The 20,979-nt window shown below is 37.1% G+C and overlaps 1 protein-coding gene across 3 annotated transcripts in view; it reads right to left on the bottom strand.

Moving 5' to 3' along the window:
• Window positions 1–20,979, bottom strand: part of LOC128545545 (cAMP-specific 3',5'-cyclic phosphodiesterase 4D-like) — a 184,541-nt gene that overhangs the window by 128,564 nt on the left and 34,998 nt on the right. For 2 of the 3 annotated variants that reach the window (XM_053515922.1, XM_053515923.1), the window contains exon 3: window positions 17,063–17,283. In XM_053515922.1, coding sequence (XP_053371897.1) covers window positions 17,063–17,283 — 221 coding nt within the window. Of the gene's footprint in view, window positions 1–8,786; window positions 8,805–17,062; window positions 17,284–20,979 lie in introns of those variants that run through there. The other variant, XM_053515927.1, reaches the window with a different exon arrangement.

Here is a 20,979-nt window from a genome sequence, read left to right as displayed (position 1 = left end):
GCGAATTGCAATTAACTTAATTATCTCATGCTGGTAGCCTGCATCACTGTCTCATGCTGGTAGACTGCGTCACAGGCTTAAAGTCCATCATTTTGAATCTAACAGATTTTTTTATTACCCAGCTGTTCTTGATACAAGTTTTGTTCATTAAAAAAAAAAAAAAAAAAAAACGAAATTGAATTCACTCCCCATCAGACCACTCGACATTAAGGCAATGGATTAATACCCACACAGGCACACTAACCTGGACACCATTCAATTTCTTATATTTTCTCTTTTGTTGCACATCTTTGAACTAGCTGCTAAAACTGTATATTGTCTTATACAGTTTGCACATGCTTGCACCCAAGCACATTACGTAGTTTAGGGTTCTAGATTAATGTACTGTAGTTCTTGTTGTAATGTAGCACCACAGTGCTGGAGGAACGTTGCTTCATTTCCCTATGTTCTGTACTTACTGTATATGCCTGAAATAACAATAAAGCTGTTCGGACTTTGACTTTTTTAACTCAAATAGATACTAGATATTGTGTTATGTTCTCTGTGGGTGAGTCAGTTAAGCAGACAGGGGTATTGGTATGGCAATTGGAAACCCACCAAGCACAGGAAGAACATGCAAACTCCACACACACACACAGACCCGAGGTGGGAATCAAACCCTTGACGTGCAAGCCCACAGGGCTAACCACTAAGACACCATGATGCCCATATAAGAAATAATGAATTGGATTAAAGGAGAGCTCCGACGAGGACAAGGAGTTCTTGGAGAGTGTACGGTTAATGTGGAACGCTAAATATCCCCTGATCTCTTGGTTGTGCAAACGGCAAGAAGTGCTCAATGAAAGACCTGTGATTACATAGAGATAGGCAAAAGAGAACAATCCTAGTGCTGCAGAGAGTATTCAAACGAATACGGTAAATAATTTTTTCATTTCTAGAATTTTTAAGCCCTGAGATCAGCGAAAACCAGGAGAGCTCAGAAACTTTGAAAAGCAACAAGGAATGCCTCAGGAGTGAGCCAGAAGAATGATACAGGAGAAGGATCTTTTCTCATGAATAGTCTATGGAAAGAATTGACACATCTAATAATTTTGTGCCAATCTTTTTATCAGGATTGGTGAGATTGAGGAGTGGATTGGGAAGTTTGAAGTTTTTGAAGAGCGCCCAACTTGAGCCTAGGAATTTTCTCACCAAATTCCTCTCTAAAGGGGTGTAAGAATGAGCTGCTTTCACTATTTTGCACAGAAAAAGTGATGCACCACTACATCTATCGGCCATACATCACAATTTCTCCAGGAATTGTTATTATATATGTTCGCCCAGTGGCACGCCATTTGCATGATTACGTTTTATTAAGTATTATAGTAATGACAATTACTACAATTATTGGCATCCCTTTTTTCTATTTGTTCTTTTATTTGGTGGAGATCTAGTAAATAATAATAGTAAGTGAAGCTATTTTTGTTAAAAGCCCTGTACCATTATCTAGTTCTGGAGTTTACTGATGACAGGCACTAACAGAAGGTGTTTGTTTTCTGCATTTTTATGATTTAATCTCAAGTAAGATACCAAGTCAGTGTGAGTCATCTGGGGCATCTGTTTACCTCTGTGCGTATATTTGTTTCACTGTGCATTATTATCTGGCATGATATCAGGTTCACTTCTGACATTCTGAAAACACACCAGAAGGTACTTTTTTTATTCTTTACGCTATATATTTAGTTAGCTAAATTTAGTAATCATATCTTTAAAACTTTCAGGAACCTGAGAGTTTTGTTCATTTAGCTACTCACTCATCTTCTATACCGCTTTATTCTGTATTCAGGGTCACAGGGACCTGGAGCCTATCCCAGGAGGCAGGGTACACCCTGGACAGGGTGCCAATCCATCGCAGGATACACAGACACATTCACACACTACGGGCAATTTGGAAACGCCACTTAGCCTATCCTGGGAGGAAACCGGAGTAACCAGAGGAAACCCACCAAGCACACAGAGACGGGAATCGAACCCAGACCCTGGAGGTATATATATATAAAAAGGGGACCCCTTTGAAAAGCTTTTAACAGTGACATTTGGTTTGATAGCCGAAAAAGACAGCAATTAAATATTGCTTGTAGCAGTTACTAGCTTCGAAAGCATACCAAAAAACTTCTAATGGCAATCAAGTCCTATGATGCATGTAAAAATATATACTAATTAACTTCCTAATCAGAAAACATGCACAGAAGTATAGTATATATTCTCATAAAATGGGCTTTGCATTGTGGAAACAATGATAACAGACAAGATAAAAGATTTCAAATTTATTTGGGTAGGGATTAGAGAACCTGTCAGTACCAGAGGCTAAAACTGTTTTTCTTGGCTTCAAAGGCACCAACTAAGATATCTCTAAATAAATAAAACACACACATACACACACACACACACGCGTGCACACAAACACACACACACACACACACTAAGAATAGTGTTAAAATAACTAATAATAACACAATCATGGAAAAAAATAGAAACATCCCGCTAAATGATTCTTATGACTACTACTTTTACATTCATTCCACATGCTCTCCATTGGTATTTCTTATTTATACTACGGGCTAAATGTCTGTAAGCAGCGCTTACGTTGTAAAACTAACAGAGGTGAAAGGTAACTAAATACATTTACTTCGTTACTTTACTCAAGTACATATTTCATGTGTCTGTACTTTACTTGAGCGATTTTGTTAGAGGATACTGTTTACTTTCACTTCACTACACACTACTACATCACTACTTGTACTTACTTACATTTCTGCATGCTGTTGTGTTGCCATTGTGTTATACTAAACTAGTACTGTACGTAGCACTGTATGTGAAGCAGGAATTTCACTACCTTCTGGCGATTTTGTGTATTTGCGTGACTTGCCCTTCCTTCGAGACACACCTAATAACGCAAAAAGTGTTTGAAATCAGAATTGGAGCTGAGAGAGAGAGAGAAAGAGAGAGATTTTATTAAAAAGGCTACAGTGAGCTAATACAAGCCCCATACTTAAATAAATTTCAACAGGAGTACTTACTATACTTTTACTCAAGTACACATGTAAATGGAGGACTTCTACTTTTGCTTTACTACTTTTAAAAGTAATATTTTCCCTAGGGAATCCCTACTTTTAATCAAGTACAGGATTTGTGTTCTTTGTCCACCTCTGCTAAATAGGTAAGTAGTGTGGAATATTCTTAAAAATTGTACTCCATTATATCTTTCACAGTAGTTACTAGTTCCAGTTTACTGATTTGATTATTGTCCCAAGAGTACATTTTTTCTGCACTGGGACATTACCCTCCCTGTATCGCTCCCCCCATCTGGGCTTGCTACATAAAATTCCATTTCCTATTTAAAAATGCCTACCATAGCAAACAAACATGGCAAAAGCTGAAAGTTTTCAGGAATATAACTTTCAAATTAAAATGTGAAAAAGGAATGCAATTATAATGGAATATTAGAAAATACAAATACTAAACATATATTTTTTTGTTCAGAAGCTCTCTGTCAGTGAATGAAAAGAAATAAGAAAAGTAGAGTAAACATATAATATAGAAAATAAATAGTAGAAGGATGACTATAACACATCCTTCCCAAATATGTACTTTCTTAAAGAAAGACACAAAGTAATATTAACAAATTAAATAAAGAGTACTGAAGCAGGAAAGTCTCAATTAAGTTCACTGAAGAATAAAAGCACTCTCCTGAAGATTTGCATTCTGAGTGGGTCTCATTCAAGCATGCTCAGTATTACAATTAACACTTCAGAGGGGAGTAGCACTCAAAGTGAAGAAGACTGAAGACTGTGAAGCATCAAGTAACTCCCATTTTGACAAAAGCTTCTGGGTGTTATTTGGAGCACGGCACAGACACCTCAAGATTAAACAAGTGGGAAAAAAAACTTTAAAAAAATAATAATAAAAATGTGACTTTATTTTCAAAGTTTCAGTTGGATTTTTTTGTAGAAACTTTCAAGGTGATGGACTCAGACCTAAATAAACTGATCTATGCAATAAAATCCACAAAGCAATCCTGCTCTTCCTGTTTCTATCTGAGTCTTGAGGCATCACTCCCGGAGCACAGAGCTAGTGCAATGTGCTTGGGGCTACATCTCCGTAGCGACTTTAACACAATCATATACCACTAGAGAATACTGACAGAGCAGCATGTAAGGAATAAAATGCCACAGGGTGTGCTGCTACAGGAAATAATAAATGACAGCGTGATGTGATACAATCCTAACGTTTATTATTTTCGTACTAAAGTAGATCACACTGTTTTATTTCTCTTACACCATAGCAATCTGCCAATTATGAGTTTTATTTTTTGTTAATTAAAGTACTGTCTATCGGATTTATTTTTCAGAATAAAATTGTAAAACATCTGTGACACAAGTTGGATACCATTATCACCAACTGTGTAATACTGCCCAAAAGCAATTTTTCCTTTTTCGTCTCTTTGAATAAGATTTTTTTTTTCTTTTTTTACTCACCTTGTCTTGCCAGTGGAAGAACATTTTACATTACAAAGGGTCAACATCCGAGACTTCCATAAATGTTACAGGAACGCGTAATGGTAATTAATAAGTATGCATTTTCATTCTTAAAGTAGCACATTTTTAAGCTGTATTGGTTACATGATGCATCTGCTATACATACTATGGAAACAGATTAGAAACATATTATAGCAAGCTACAGATTTGTAATATAAGTATTAATAATGAATCACGTTGTAGCAATGACATCCAACATTTTCCCACACCAAAAATGGTTCTCTATTTTACCAAGAGCAAAAACAATCTCAGGAGCATAACCTACAGTACAAAATGCATGAACCCTCATTTAAACAACAAATCTGAAGCTATAAGAAATGACAAATGTTTATTACAAAAAAAAAGTGTCAACTTCCATGCAATAATCACAGAAATATTTATTGCTTTATTGCCTTCTCAGTCTACAGGGAAATTACACCTAATTCAGACCACAGCTGATGTAATATGATTGAAACACAACTCAGCACAAATCATTACAAAATCTCATTAAAAGTAATGAACAAGATGAAAACATTAAAATTACTTTGTATATGATTTTTACCTAGTCGAGATAGAAATAAAAAAGCTATATGTATACACGACCAGTCAAATGTTTAAACACACGTTCACATGACTAATTTTTTTAAATATGCAATAATCTCCTCTGAACAGTTGATATTGAGATGTGTCCGCTACTTACAATATACTCTGTAAAGCCTTCACCTCATTAATACCCACATCTGTTGCTAATTAGGACTTACGTATACGTCCAGTTTGATTGAGAAATTTTTAATTAATATGTGCAGTCTATATCAAATCAAATCTGTCACTCATGGCCCCACCAAAATATAGCATTTGACCATCACACTTATATATAAGTCTTCCCCAAACTGCTGGCACAAAGTGGTAGGTATACAATTGGAGTGCATTTGTATGCTATTGCACTACACCTTTCTATTAATGGAACTAAGTGGCCCAGCCACGAAGCAAACTCCAGAAAGCCATGGTTCACCAAAAATATTGAAAAAAAACTGTTTAAAAAACTAAGTGGCCTGCAAAGAAGCCTGACCTCAATCCTACTAAATACTAAGTAAAACTGGAATGAGATGTTCAAGAAGAACATATAGGCATGATGATAATCAGGTATATGCACACCTTTGCCCACATAATGCATGTCTTTGGGGTAAGGTTCATGAATTACCTCATGTCATATTGTTAATGACATTCTTACCCATGACTTTAAATGCACGTCATGTAGGGCTGGGTGATATTCTGTATTTTTTTTACACAATTTAAACAATACAGTTTCTTATCTTGCATGACCCGTTTCATCTCTGAATCCGTTCCAGTGTTTGCATCTCTCCTATCCCACACTCTCTTACAGCCCTGCCCCCACTCTCCCACAAACCTTGAGTTTACTTGACTTGTACTTCCTTGTTGAAATACACTATACACTGCTAGCATGCACAGATACTTATATTTAAAAGTAAAAAGATGCACTGCAAGTACCATGTGTAAAATATTTTTTAATATGGCATTATCAGCGCTGTAAACTGCAGCACAAAGAGTGTTATACTTTTTCCCAAAAAGTCTTAACACGAAAAGTCTTCTGCCCCGAAAGAAAGTTTCACTATGCCCTTAACATGTATTTATTTTTCTCTATGACATTTTCTCTCAGCAGTCTGCCTTAGTAGAAAATTGTTAGTAAGCCTGTTCTTTATTTATTTGCATTTTCTTTTGGTCCTAGTCTGTTTTAATAAAAGTGCTTGTGACCTCTCATGTGAACTTACAACTGAAAAGTTGGTCCACTTTGTAGAAAATATGCATACAGTATATGCATCTTGTATCAATATTCATTTACTATGTAATATTAAATCCTCAGCAATTTTTTGTCTGTATCACCAACCCCTGATGCGCCCACAACAGAAGTGACACCTGGCATTCTTAATAAAGCAAATCTGTTACCTTAACCCTGTTCCCATTTTCTTGCATTCCAGATCCAATCTGTCTTCTGTTTCATTTCTGAACCAACCTTCTCATCTCTATCTGTACACATCCTTTTCCAGAGAGTACTGCTGGATCACTAGTGGAACTGAGAGTTCCACCTTATTTCCCTGAGGATGCTGTTCCACCACCAATGTCCTAATATCAACATTGCTTCAGAGTGCTCCATAAGGGGAAAAAATCTGATTAAGATGGATTAACAATTAAATTAGTATTTATGTTAGTTATGTACTATTTATGAGATTAAATTAAAGTTATCAACCAGGCTGTTTTGTGGTTTATATGATACATTAATTTTAGTAAATTTGTAATCTTTCAGGCTATGGAAAAGCTTCACTCCTGGCTCTTTGGCAAAATTCCTCACAACTGCAACCTTTAAAGTGCTTTAAAGCTAATCACTAATAATTACAATTACCCTTTTAGTTACAATAAACTACTTATTTTTAATTGACTACAAATCTCACTGTGCAATGATAATGACTCGTCCATGTGCATACTATCTGTAATAGAAATCTCTACACCTAGGAAAGAACATTGGACCACTAGAGGCACACAATAATTAGAAACAGATAATGTTATCTATTTTAAAAAGACAGATATAGCAAGAACATAAGACCTTTTGAATAAAAACAGCAAGATGGATGAAATGGCCACAGACAATTTCCCAAAATGAGATGTGATGTAACTAGTTTAATAAAATAATGAATTCTTTACACAGAGTTCGGCAATCCTTCTGATAATTATTCTCAGAGCATATTGTGGAACATTGCAAAAGAAAGCAAATTGGAGAACATCCTAATCAACCTATTTGGCTTGTAGACATGCTGTGTCATCAAATAAACATGTGACTCAACAGCAAGCTTGAGGACAATTGAGTACTCATCTACACAGGAGTCGTTATTTGAGAAATCCAAGATTATTAAGAAAAACATTTCACCAGAATACAATCTTTGCATGGAATGAATGAAAGCACAGCATCAGGCAAAGAAAGACACCTTGGCGCATTAATTATGTGTCCAAGCATCAAGCTTAGTCTCGGTGAGGACGATTCAAGGTGAAAAAACAACCCTGATTTATAATCAGCAAATAAAGAATTTATGCCAGCTTTGATAAAATACAAATTGACATTGACTTTAAAGCCATAAATTAGGGATCAGCCCTAACTACCGATAAAGTGCAATCACTTTTTCACATAAAATCTGTTTGATAAAAAAAAAATTGAGTCGTTATTGGGTATAAAATGGCAACTTAAATGTATTCAGTGTATCATTAGCTAAAAAGAGAAAAAAATACTATATCTGATAAAGAAGGCTGAATGTGATTTATCTTTATCTTAGGACAAATTTGTTGTTGATAAGCTGGTCTGCTCTTCTCTTTGAGTTCACATCAATCCATACATTCACTTGAGAGCTATTTGTCATAAATCTAGTCTATTAGATTATTTAATTATTACCTGAGGCACTGAATTAATTAATTCAGTGGCAGGTGTATAATTTTCTTTACAGAGACAGATTCATTAATTGAGGTGAGGACACATTTCATCTAACGAGCAATACGCCAACCAAACCATGCTATACACATATGTTTTTTTTGTTTTTTTTTTTCATTTTTAAATCAGGTGTACATCTACTTGTAACCACGTTGCTCACAGGAAGCGCTGAGTGCACTGCTGTTAAATCCTATGTAAACTGCGGCAAGTCGGACAGCACTGCCCCAATGCAATCCCACCGTGTGCGGTGCATACTGTAACACTGACACACCACTGATCACTAACGTGTGTTGAACTCATTGAAGCATTAAATACTAATCTAATGTATCTATGAAAAGTACCTCCAGTGGAACCAGAACTGAAAATGTGCTTCTAATCATTTAGGAATAAATGCAACTTTATGTGAGGATCTTTTTTCAATTAAAAAAATAATAATGAAAAAGAAACGGCAGTGATAGTGTGTCAGATATAGTAATGAATATTCATTGGAGTGATGCACGTTAGAGCCGAACATCCCGGCAAATTTTCAACGAGATTATAAAGATAAAGTAGTAGTGTCTAACACCCGTCTAAAACTATTAATTCCACTTCGTATATTTTCTTTTTAAACATCTCTTTTTCCCCTTTCCCACTATCCTCCGAGCAAACAAAGTGCGCCTGACAAAGCCCGCTCGAAGCCCTACACACACCCATCCCTCTCCTCTCCTCTACAAACACACAATACCGGGGCTCCTTACCGTCGAAATCCCTGAAAAGAAGACGGCCAGGACATCCGTGATTTTTTAAGCCCCGGTCGGTGGCCCGTGTCCACCGCGTAGCTTCGGTCCATTTCCGCGTCGGTCCGGTTTCACTTTGTCCTCGGTATCGGATCGGCCTCGCGTTCTCTCTGCGCTGTGTCTCTCGCTCTGCGCGCATTGAACTGGCTGCTGATGCTGCTATTGCTGCTGCTGCTGCTGCCTCCACTAACGCTCAGCACGGCTCGCATTTCCACTCGCGTTTCACACACAGGCTCGCCGAGCTTCCTTATGAGTTTAATAACGAACGAGTCCACGACGGCACCCGGCGTTCAACGTACAAAATCCTGCCAGCGTTTATAGCAGATTTAATTCCCTGTCAAAAGTGTGTGTGTGTGTGTGTGTGTGTGCGTGGGTCTGTGTGTGTGTGTGTACCGGGTGTCAGCACGCAACTTCTAGAACTTTGGTATTCATGATAATTACTTATATATGGACAGAGAGAAGTTGTAATATTTTAATATTGTTTTATTATATGATCCACATCGGATCACTATCTACAAGATTGCACAGTTTTCTTTTTTTTTTTTGCTGGATGCCCTTCCTTCCTCTAATTTTCCAACCAAGGCTCCAGTGGCTGGAATGTATTGGGTCCAGGGTTTTTCCCTTTAAGTACCCAACACTGGTGCACTTGCAGTGGTGGGGCTTAAACTTCTGATCCTCCAGTTTGCTGCTCAGACTCAACCTCCTGAGCCACCACTGCCTCGTGGTCTCAAAATGTCCTTAGCAGATTAACAGAAAAAGACCATGGAATCTATTATCTAATCATACATAACTAGATCACCATTAAAAAGCTCATATGAAAATGCAACTATTGTAAATGACTAAATGTTTGTGGACACCTGACCATCACATCCACATGGGATCTTCACCAAATTGCTATCAGAATTATTTTGCACCCAGTTGTATAAGATGCCTTTATTTGCTAGACCATTACTTTTTCAGTTCACTGGAAAACTACTAACACGGTGGTGTAGTGGTTAGCACTGTCGGCTTGCGCAGTAAGGGTCCGTGTCCGATTCCCGGCCAGGTTTGATTGCCATCTCTGTGTGCATGGAGTTTGCATGTTCTTCCCGTGCTTGATGGATATAGCAGTATAGATGATGAGTGAGTGAATGAATGAGACAGTGAGTAAATGAGTGGAACTAAAAGACCAGGGTTAGCTCAGTGGTTAAGGCACTGGACTACGGTTCGGAAGATCCCAGGTTCAAACCCCACAACCATCAAGTTGCCACTGTTGGGCCCTTAAGCAAGGTCCTTAACCCTCAACTGCTCAGATGTATAATGAAATAAAAATGTAAGTCGCTCTGGATAAGAGCGTCTGCCAAATGCCTAAATGTAAATGTAAATGATGACAATGCCCCTGTCTGTATACAATGCAAGCTCCAAAAAGACATGATTCACCAAAGCTGGCTTGGAAAAAATGAAAGCACCCTGACTGCAACGCCACTAAAACCCCTTTGTGATGAACTGGAATTCCAACTATGTGCCAGGCCTTCTTTCCTAACATCTACAGTATGCTCGACGTCACTACAACTCTTGAGAAAAAATGAGCATAAATCCCCACAGATATAATCCAAAATTTGATGAAAGCCTTCCCATAAGACCAGAGGCTTTTATAAAAGCAAAGCAGTAGTACAAAATCTGGAATATGATGTTTAAAAAACAGATCTGTATTTTAGTTTAATGTGTGCTGGAAATGAGCATAATCTTGGGGGTGTATGCGACACAGGGTAGACCCGTGTACAACAATGTGAAACACTTGGGAAATTCTGCATGTTATTGTATATGCCTATGTTTATATTTTATGTACCAGTGTAATATCCAGCACATATAGAGAAACATCTACAGAATATTACTGGTAATTGAAATCACACTGTGTCTCATTTTATACTCGTGTCACTCAATCACGATCAGTAAACTGAGTTAAGTAAGCACATGTGCTTAATTAAATTCATCAAGCCCACATGCTTTATTTTTTATGAGCTGAAAATAAATGAAATGTCTGTTTGTATTTTAAGGAATTGTCTTCAAGATTGTCAGTGTTACATTTTCTTTCAATTATATTGACTCATAATGAATTTAAAATCAATTCCATTTTATTTACAAAGCACTTAACTGACATTGCCACAAAGCAGCTTTCTAGATGAAAATATGGATAGCGATTTTAATTTAGATTGGAAAGAAACAGTCCAGAAGCAACAGTGGCAAGGGAAAAACTCTTTGAGACAACACAAGGAAGAAACCCATAGTAGAATGGAACCAGACTTAAAAGAGAACCCTTCTGCTTCTGTGAATATAAATCAGTGTTCTTCTTTAACTGTGTAGCACAACAGCAAAAAGAATGTGGATTAATCACATTAAAAGCTTTGGAGTACAAGTGGAGTTCCTATTGAAGAATTAGGAAATATTGGACAGTTTTTTTTTTTTTTTTTATGCTGTAAGTTTTTTATGTGGGACCATCCAGGACAGCAGTGAGTGAGTGAGTCACAAGTGAAAAAGCTTCAAGCAGAAGCACAGAATCAGGGAGTTTTGGGGGAAAGATGAAGAGAAATGTCAGTCTGCAACTCCCGTAATCCCCAGCCAGCAAAATGTCACATGACACTCTATCACAAGATTATATTGTATATATTCTACATCTATATATATTTAACAACTTATATGTTCTCAATCAAACAATTGACTCCAGGTAACTCAGCTGTCAACCATAGAAACACTGGTCAATCCTGGGTGACGCTGAGTTCATGTATGTGGAAGAAGACAGGCTTGAAATAATGGCTGGGTTGGCAGGTCTTAAAGGAAGCAATTTGTTAGCCTTGACTGACAGCTGTTGGATGATAAATGAGAATTGTCCAATTTGTTTCTCATTAACCTGTTTAATATATTTCCGCCTATTTGCCAATTCCCTAAATATTTGCTTGTTTTCCACAAGATTTTGGTCTAGCCTTTTTTGATTTGTTTACCCATTGCTGCAGAAATTCTTCCAATCCCATCCACTCCTACAATTACTATTTTTTGTATGTACCTGAATACAATATCTTCAACCAATCCCATTTGGTTCTTTTTCCCACAACATGAACAATTCAATGATTTAAACAACTATAACCTTCACCATGGCAAAGCAGTTACTGAAGATGGATGAATAAATGTGTTAAATGTCTCGGACGGTGAGGCACAAGCACCCAATACACAGCCAAATGAATGAACAGTCTTAATTTGTCCTATGAGCTTTGTCTGAACGGCCACTCCCACTTGCAGGAAAGTAAAAAAACAGACTTGTTTGTTGAGTTCCTGCAGCACCCAGGTCCCTGATGCACACTTATTTTCTGGTTGCTAAAACCTGCACTTCAATTTGTCCATCTGCCTTCATGCAGTGTATGGATTGATTCTTGCTTTTGTCAAACCAGAAGAAACAGAATAAAGCAGCCACCAAAGTGCAACTATAATGACAGCAATTTAGGTATGAATGATTACATAACGTCATGCCAATATGTGCTACCAGCAGTACTGATGATGAGAGAATCCAAAAGTGCTATATTTTCCATCAGCAAGAAGAGCAACAAACCGGAATGAGTCGAAAAAATTAATGAAATCAGCGATTTGGCACAAGCATATGTGTCATCACACTTAAATAATTCAGTAAGAATTTGGCCCTTCTGCTGAATGAATACTAAATTAAGCACATTTAGGAGCAAGATAAAGTATGTTGGGAAAGATACCAAATCCCCCATGTCAACTCAGCATAGCTGAACTGAAGTAAAAAAAACAATGAATTCAATATAATATTTACTGTAGATGTGTAACAAATAAAGGCAAAGATGAGAGAATTTTTTTTTTGTAGAATGGAGTTCTTCCTTCCCTTGAGTACTTGCAGAATTTGTATCAAATCACACTGAAGCTGTCCTGGTGGTTTACTGTGAATATGCAGTTTATACAGTGTTTTTTCCTTTAATTTGTCATCTGACTGTATGTAACATATTACAAAAAGTTGTTTGGAGCCAAACAAAACAAAAACCATTGACATTTAACTGCAGCTATTCATCCAAATGTCACATACAAATTTGAAAGCATGACAGCATAAATGCACCATCCATACTGACCAACCAAAGAGTGCTGAAGTTTGGGAATATTAACCATAAAGCTCTTACAATCGTGAAACGTGGGGTGGTTTAAAATACATTCAGATGCAGGATTTTAAATAAATAATTTAGTAGAACAGTGCAACAAATGGCTCAGTATAGCATATGTATACTCATGGATGTCGCAAGACCTCTTTTAATGGGGCATGTATCAGCATTGATCTGCTATGCGCCAGTAAAATCTCAAATTCAAGTTTTAACAAGTTTCATATTTCAATCCACAATGTCAAAGCAACATAGTTTAACCCAAAACACAAGCTGAGGCGTACCTTGTGATTCAAGTTGTTATGATGTACGACAGAGTTTGTGCAGTGCAGTGCAGTGTAGTGCAGAGCGTGTTGTATCGGTGCCATAGATTGTATAAAAAGAACTGGACAAGTTCTGTGAAGTTACCCATAGGTTTTCTCAAGAACAGTTGTGAAGCTCAAATATTGGCGTTTTGGTTGTCACCATCTTGGCAGGAGCTGTCTCTGCCTACAGCAGCTTGGCTGTTGTTTGGAACCAGCCTACCTACAGTAACTCAGTTACCTCCCACAAACCTGCCAGTTTAGTTTTAGCTTAGCTAAAATATCATAGTGGCTAACGGTAATTTATTATTATTATAAAAAAATAAAAATCTCCCTAATTTAGTCGTGTCCAATTCCTCCTCGTCACTAGGGGGCTCCCACATTAAGGCTACTACTACCACTCAGTTGGGAGGGCCGAAGACTATCACATGTTTCCTCCGAACCACGTGACGTCGCATGCACATGCACCGTTAAGGGCGGAGTAACATGCTAGCCGCTAGCCACTCCTCCGAGCTTACAGACGCCCCTGATTGGCTGTAGAGCTGTTATTAATGAGGGAGCACGAAGTACCTTTCATTCCTCCCCTCTGAGAGAGCTCGGCCAATCAGCTCTCTCTAGACCTTCCGCTGCAAGAGGTTACAGCATCACCCAGGAATCGAACCAGCGATCTTCGGGCTAACGGTAACTTTTGTCCTATGTTTACCCATACATTTCTTGTGATAAGTTAATTACAGTGGAACATACAGTAATTCGTTCCTATGTTCTGTTTGTAATCCAATTTGGTTGTACATCAATTCAGTTTTTTTATAGAGAATACATGTAAATAGAAGTAATCCATTTATAACCAAGTCATTATGAACTATATTTATCTTTTAATGTATTTTGTTTATATTAAAAAATAGAAAACAAAGTATGAAAAAGCCTTAATTATGCACAAATAATACAGCACTAAATATAAATATAAACTGTACTGGAGAAAGCGAATGTGAAGGAATGGAGGAGAAGATGATTGGGGAGAAGGTTAGTGTTTGGAAGGAGTGTTTCTCCCTCAGCGTTTTCTCTCTTTTTTGTTTCTTGGTCTCTGGTTCGTACGTGGCAGCCAGTTTTAATAAAAATCTACCGCCATTAAAAATAAAAAATAAAAATATATAGACCTTTGTTTCGTCTGTGCTGCACACTTGCGCAACTGACACTGCGTTATCGTTGATAGGGTGTAGCACTCTGTTCACCACAGTTTTGTTCAGATGATACTTCTTGGCAAAGGCTTGGACGTCATTCCACTTTGCAAAAAATACTTCTATCACGTGAGCTGAGCAAAACTGATGCTGGGCAACACACTCAAAAGCTGATAACGAAAGCTTTCTGGGTCATGTTTCGATTTGTTCAAGCTCAGGGGCGTTTGTGACCCAAAGATCCACTGTACAATGATTCCAGTTAGCTGATTAGCTGAAGTGATACACAGCAGACAGCAGTTTGACACCTGCAATGCAACTGTCACTGAAATTGACCATGCCCTTAATTAAGAATACATTTCTGGTTTAATATCATTTTAACTGATGAGTTACATAAACAGTTCACCTCTTGTACAGTTGTCATCAATAGGAAAAATAGCTATAAGGCCCAAAACAGTTTTTGTACCAGGCTGTAAACATGTTTATTTCTGTTGTAAATTTAAGCATTTTAACATAAGGATTTATGAGGATTGACTCACTTTTTCGAGCCAGCCCCCAGTGAGGATTTGAGAAACTGCATGTTTTGGCATTTCCCACTGGCTTAATTTTTCAGAACCATAGGTCCATTGATCAATAATCGGGATTGGTGCATGCTCACATTATCATGTTTCATACATCCAACAGATGTTCCAGAAAGAAATATAAATGTATCATTTGACTAACATGAAGCTCGTGACCCAGTTGAGCTTGGTCTGTGCAGATTCATACATTCTTATAAACTGTTAAAACAAGACATCACGGCTAAGGCAGAGTCCAAATGTAAATACTGCCTTCAAAATCTGTTAGGATGGGAAAACAATAGCTTTTGAGCAAATAGCTGCAGGACGACACTCCTTGTAAGCTGGTTTCATTGTCATGCATTTTACGGAAAAATGCATATTCAACATGGAAACGGTAAGAGCTTCAAGCAGAGAGAGCTAAAATGATCAGAAAAAGCAGTCAGAGTGTCTTAATGTGTAGGGGTGTGTGTGTGTGTGTGTGTGTGTGTGTGTGTGTGTGTGTGCGTGCGTGCGTGTGTGTGTGTGTGTGGGAGAGAGAGAGAGAAAGAGAGAGGGAGAGAGAGAGAGTTTGAGACTTAGTATGCTTTTGCTTAAATGAGAGGACAAAAATGAAAAAAAAAATCGGGTTTTCAAAGACATTACAGCCTAATCAAGCCACGGTGACCCAGTTCAAAGATCAATTGTTAAAATGAGTATTCAAGGTGAAAGCTCAAAAGAGGTAGATTGATCAAGGCTGCTAGATTCATTTTATGCAATTTAAATGAGATGGGCTGTCTTTGATGTTTTAAGGCATAAGTAATTCCCAGGATATGCTGACAAACCTGTACCTTAACACTCTCATCATGTCATAGTTTAAATTATTTAAAAAAAAAAAACACATATCAGACATTGCTGTATAACTCTAAATGCTTCTAAGCAGTAAAACTAATGTGACACTTTATGACATTATTTGACACAATTTAAAAAGAAACATAGCTAACAAAGCTAAATAAAAATATTTTGTGTTATCCTTAAAAAGATCAACCATTTACTGTATACAACACTTTCTGCTTTTTTTGAAGTCATTATGTACAAAGATGTGGTGAGCGTGGAAACTGTACCTTTATATATTTTAGATTTAGATGGGTCGTTAGAATTACACCTTTCAATTTTTCTTCAAAATGATTTTTACCAAAAGTGACCATTGTAGTAACCAGTCACTTGGAATGAGGAATATTTGTTTCTCAGGATAAATATAATTTGAAATGGAGACAATTTCTGTAAAATTGTGGAGATATACAGTAAGCATTTACAGTATACTGTTGGTGGTCTTATGGCTGCTTCCAGCTAGGGGTTGCCACAGCAGACCATCCAAGCCGCACACAAGTTTGGGACGGGTTTTTAACGCCGGATGCCCTTCCTGATGCAACCCCCCCATTCTATCCGGGCTTGGCACCAGCACTGCATCCAGTTGTAGGGGTTTAGGCATTGGATGGGAATCGAACGCGTGCCATGACAGGTGAGAAACCTGCCACTGAGCCACCAATGCCCTATAAGCATTTATACTGGCAGTGTATAAATTTATTCCAGACAGCATTTTTGACTGGAGGGGGTCTGGTTGACCCAGTCGCCATAACACGCAGACTCACACAGACAGCATAATATGATCTTGAATAGGGAAGTCAGTCCTCTGATTCTGAGCCAGGTATCTTGGGATTCCTTTGTGTTAGATCTTAATTTTTTAGACTGTGTCAGAGAGGAGATCTGATTTGTGAGGGATTGTGCAAATATTTGTGAAAACCCGCAGTTTAGAGATAGGTGTAGTTTTTGTTTATTCACTGTCTCTACATTGTAAAGCCGCATTATTTTTAAATAAAGCAAGTAAGATAGGGTCGGTTTCGCTTTCTTATTGTACCAAAAACAAGCAATGTAATTTATATGTTGAAGGAAAAAGAAAGTAATGTATATATTTAATTTATATGCTTGGTATGCATAAACAAAATGTGACAAAGAAGAACAAAAATGCAATATTAATTAACACAGTAAAAATATATTTTAGCTCTGCAATGTGATCTGTTTGCTTACCTCTTGGAGTCAGCCAATGTAATGGCAATCAGGGGAGGCTCGTGAAAGGGCAGCGTGGTGGGTCGAGATATTTGCTCAGTCTCCTTCCAATCCATCTGCTCAGCTAGCCTGAAGGCCAGAGGAGGTAGCTGCAAGGTTCTACTGGATAGCCTGCGGACCTGAAAGCAATCTGGGACTGTGATGTCCTCTGCTTCCAAATATTCCGGAGAGTTATCGTTTACCTGGTAAAAAACACACACATTGGGATTGCTTTAAGTGTCATTTAAAACATTGATGATTTAAAAAGGGAGGATTTAAGAATATATGCACAAGAATTAACATCAAGATAGTTATCGGTGCAACGGTGGCATAGTGGTTAGCATTGTGGCCTTGCACCTCCAGGGTCAATCGATTCCCTCCTCAGGTCTGTCCAGCTTTATGCAACAATCTGACTTTCCCATTGTCAATACAAGATCTTGGAGAGAAATTATTGCAACTCTTGGTGGAAATAAATGTTGTGGCACTGCATGAGTTTATCGTGTTTGTGTGTATTATATGTGTGTAACATTCATTAATTAATTCATCAATTTAATTGCCTCAAGACTTTTCACAGTACTATATATACTGTATGATCAAATTGCACTAGTATAAGAAGCTTCTTTGATGTATGCCAGAAAGAAGACACCATAGCTATTAAAAGATGCCACACCTCACTTCTCCCTGACAATGTAAGGTTCAAACCAGGTCCACATAAATCAAATAGGAGATTAGTGTCCTCAGTAAAAACCTACTCATCAGCATCTTTTGCATTGCAGCCTCCTACTGGCTACAGCAGCAACATTTTCAATAAAAAGCCTGCATTCGTTTAGCTTTACTGAAAAGTCCCAGTCTCAAGGGATCCAATGAGACTAACAAGCCAATGCTGACATGAATCTGATATTGGCTATTTCATTATGCGCAGAGCACTTAAATAGCTGCAGATTCTCCACATCAAATCTAGATCATATCCCTTTAGAAATCCAGGGGCGAAAAAGAACTAGGACAGTGATGTGCACTGAAATGCAATTTTATTCAGCCTCTCAAGTGAATGACTGGCACATAATTTGAGGATTTAGTAGGCCTACTTTCTGTTTACTTTTCTAGATCATGTGCCATGAGGGACACTGGTGTTTGTGCAGCACACCTCTTTAACTGGCTCCCCCAGGACCAGTTTTATGTTGCAGAGAGAAGTAGTAAAGCTGCTTGAAATGAGCAGGGTTACAAAGTCATCTCCTAAACTGTAAACAGTCAAATAGAAAACCATGCATTAATAATATGTTTGGATGAAATCTTTAAAAGTACGTGTAGACATATTTCTGGTAAAAAAAAAAAAAAAAAAAGAAATCCTTCCTGTCCATGTGTAACCTCATATAATAATATTGTGCTTATGCTTTGTCTAGTTAGTTATCTAGTTTCCACAATCAGCATGTATAAACTTCAAATAAATTTTACAAAAAATGCTCATAACTTTGTAATTATATCATATTGTTTTCCATTTTGCAGAGGGTCTCTAATGTGCAATTCATTATTTATATGATGAGACTGAGTCATGCTTTGAAAGCTTAGGGACATAATGCACTAAGGGGGTCATTTGTAGTCAGCGCACACTTACACCCAGGGAACATAAAATGTGGCCATGTGACCACACAGAACAAAAAAATCAGGGGGCACAGTCAGCTGACTAGCTCATAAAAACAATATGATATGATACAATATAACACATAGATAATACGTAAGATTAACCAATTCAATGTTTTATTAGCAAAGGGTAATACAAGCTTACATTTTTGGAAGCTAATCTTTAAACAATCTTAATGACTCAAAATTTTTTGCAATGTACTGTGTTTTAGTAATTAATTCCACATAATGATCAGAAATCCCCCAGCGACAGTAATACCATCAGTGGAGATTGTATGAATCTCATAATAATCTGCACCACTCCACCATGCAGAAAAACACTCAGCTTGGAACCTGTAAGGCGCAGATCTCAGAAAAGACACTTAATTCTAGTTTATCTGGCCTTGAATACAATCTGTAGAACACAGTGTCTGTCAGAACACTAAAATCTGTCAGAGATGCCCTAAAACACTTCATGTAGCAGAGTACATAGGCCGAAGTGCTTGTACTTTCAGTGCCTTAGCTATCTAATGGTTTATCTTTAGACATACAGTACCAGCTCACCTTCTAATTCAATGGTTTTACTTTAATGTTTTTTGTTTTCTCCATTTTAGAACAATACTGGAGATTTCAACTCTATGAAGTAACATACATGGAATTATTTAATTCATTTAAAAACAACAATTAATCATTATGTTAAAACATGAAGGCCCTTCTGAAACAGTTCTTGTAGGAACAGGATTGTAAAGTGCATTTGCAAAACCCATCAAGCACCATGATGAAACTGGCTGTCGTGAAGACCATTCCAGGAAAGAAAGATTAAAATTAATCTCTCTTGCAGACATCATCAGTCTGCTACATCAACTGTTCAAAAAGATTATGGCATATTTTGGATTCCTTTAGCATTGTTTTAAGAAAGACCACTGAATTAGAAACTGTGTACAAACTTTTGACAGGTACTGTATAATATTATAGCTTGAAATAATTCTGAAGAGGTGAAAGAAATTCACAGAAAAAATAGTTTCAAATTGTAGTATATGAAACATGAGCAATCCATCAGTCAGTTAATTAAGTAATGTTTGGATATATACACACATATTATATAATTTTAACATAACAGGATGTTAGAGCTAAAATAAAATACAGCACATAATGCCATTATGATCTTAAAGTTGAAATGCTTTTCTATCTCAGTGTGTCAGAAAGTGCAATTAAAGTGCAATACTCAATTACTGTATATGACACCAATTTGGGATTTTTCTTTATTAAAGAATGACACACCATCTATTTAACTGTCTAATTTAATTGAATGTTGTGGAACATCTGTTATGTTTACCTTATGCTTACCGCTTGGCTCTGAGGCACAAGCCGACTGGGAGAGAAAAACACACGCACATACATGAAGGAGTTTCGAATGTTCTCTAGTTTATTTAGAGAAAAAGAGGTTTTAAATCCTCAGTCATTTACTGAGTACATATGTATCACTTCCATATGTTATACATCAAAAAGCATACGCCTTGTGCATGTTCTATAGAAATTCAGGGAAAGAAGAGCTTGGGAAAGTTCGTGCAATTAAAGGAACTTGTCGGGAAACCCTAACATCATCCTAAAAGTAGTAGATAGTAAATAGTAGTGCTATCATTCACTCACAAGTAAATGACAAAAAAGCACCAGGTTATAAAAACTTGATTTCTCTGAAACTCTGTTTTCTTACAGTAAGTCTTTTCTGTGATGAAAGAGTCTTACCATTCATTGGTACAAAGTAGAGACACTGGAAAGCCTTTATATATATTATATATGCTAATCAGATATCTTCTTATATTAAAAAAGTTTACTGTTAAACATTTTGCTTAGTTAAATAGCATGTTTCTTATAATCCATTATCAGTTAATGCAATATTTCTGGCATACAACTGCCTGTGTATGCTGCTCTTTTTCTTCCTCTTTGTCTTTCGGCTGTTCCCTTTCAGAGTGAATCATTTGTCTCCATCTAACCCTATCCACTGCATCCTCTTCTCTCACACCAACTAACTTCATGTCCTCTCTCACCACATCTTCCTCTAGACCTCCTGTCTGGTAGTTCCAACCTCAGCATCCTTCTACCATGTATGCTCCTACTATAGAAATAATAGATATAATACATCTAATGTAATAATGTAATACATATACTGTAGGTAAAGCAACGTGCTTTAGATCAGAAATACCTATTCAAAATATAAACCTTGCGATATAATGAATTGACTACACAGCATTTGCATATTTTTGCATGAAGTATTTAGTATT

Source organism: Clarias gariepinus, chromosome 17 (assembly GCF_024256425.1).
Source record: "Clarias gariepinus isolate MV-2021 ecotype Netherlands chromosome 17, CGAR_prim_01v2, whole genome shotgun sequence".
In the NCBI taxonomy this organism is placed as follows: Eukaryota; Metazoa; Chordata; class Actinopteri; order Siluriformes; family Clariidae; genus Clarias; species Clarias gariepinus.
The sequence above is the reverse complement of the archived record's forward strand: the minus strand, read 5'-3'. Positions and strand labels throughout refer to the sequence as shown.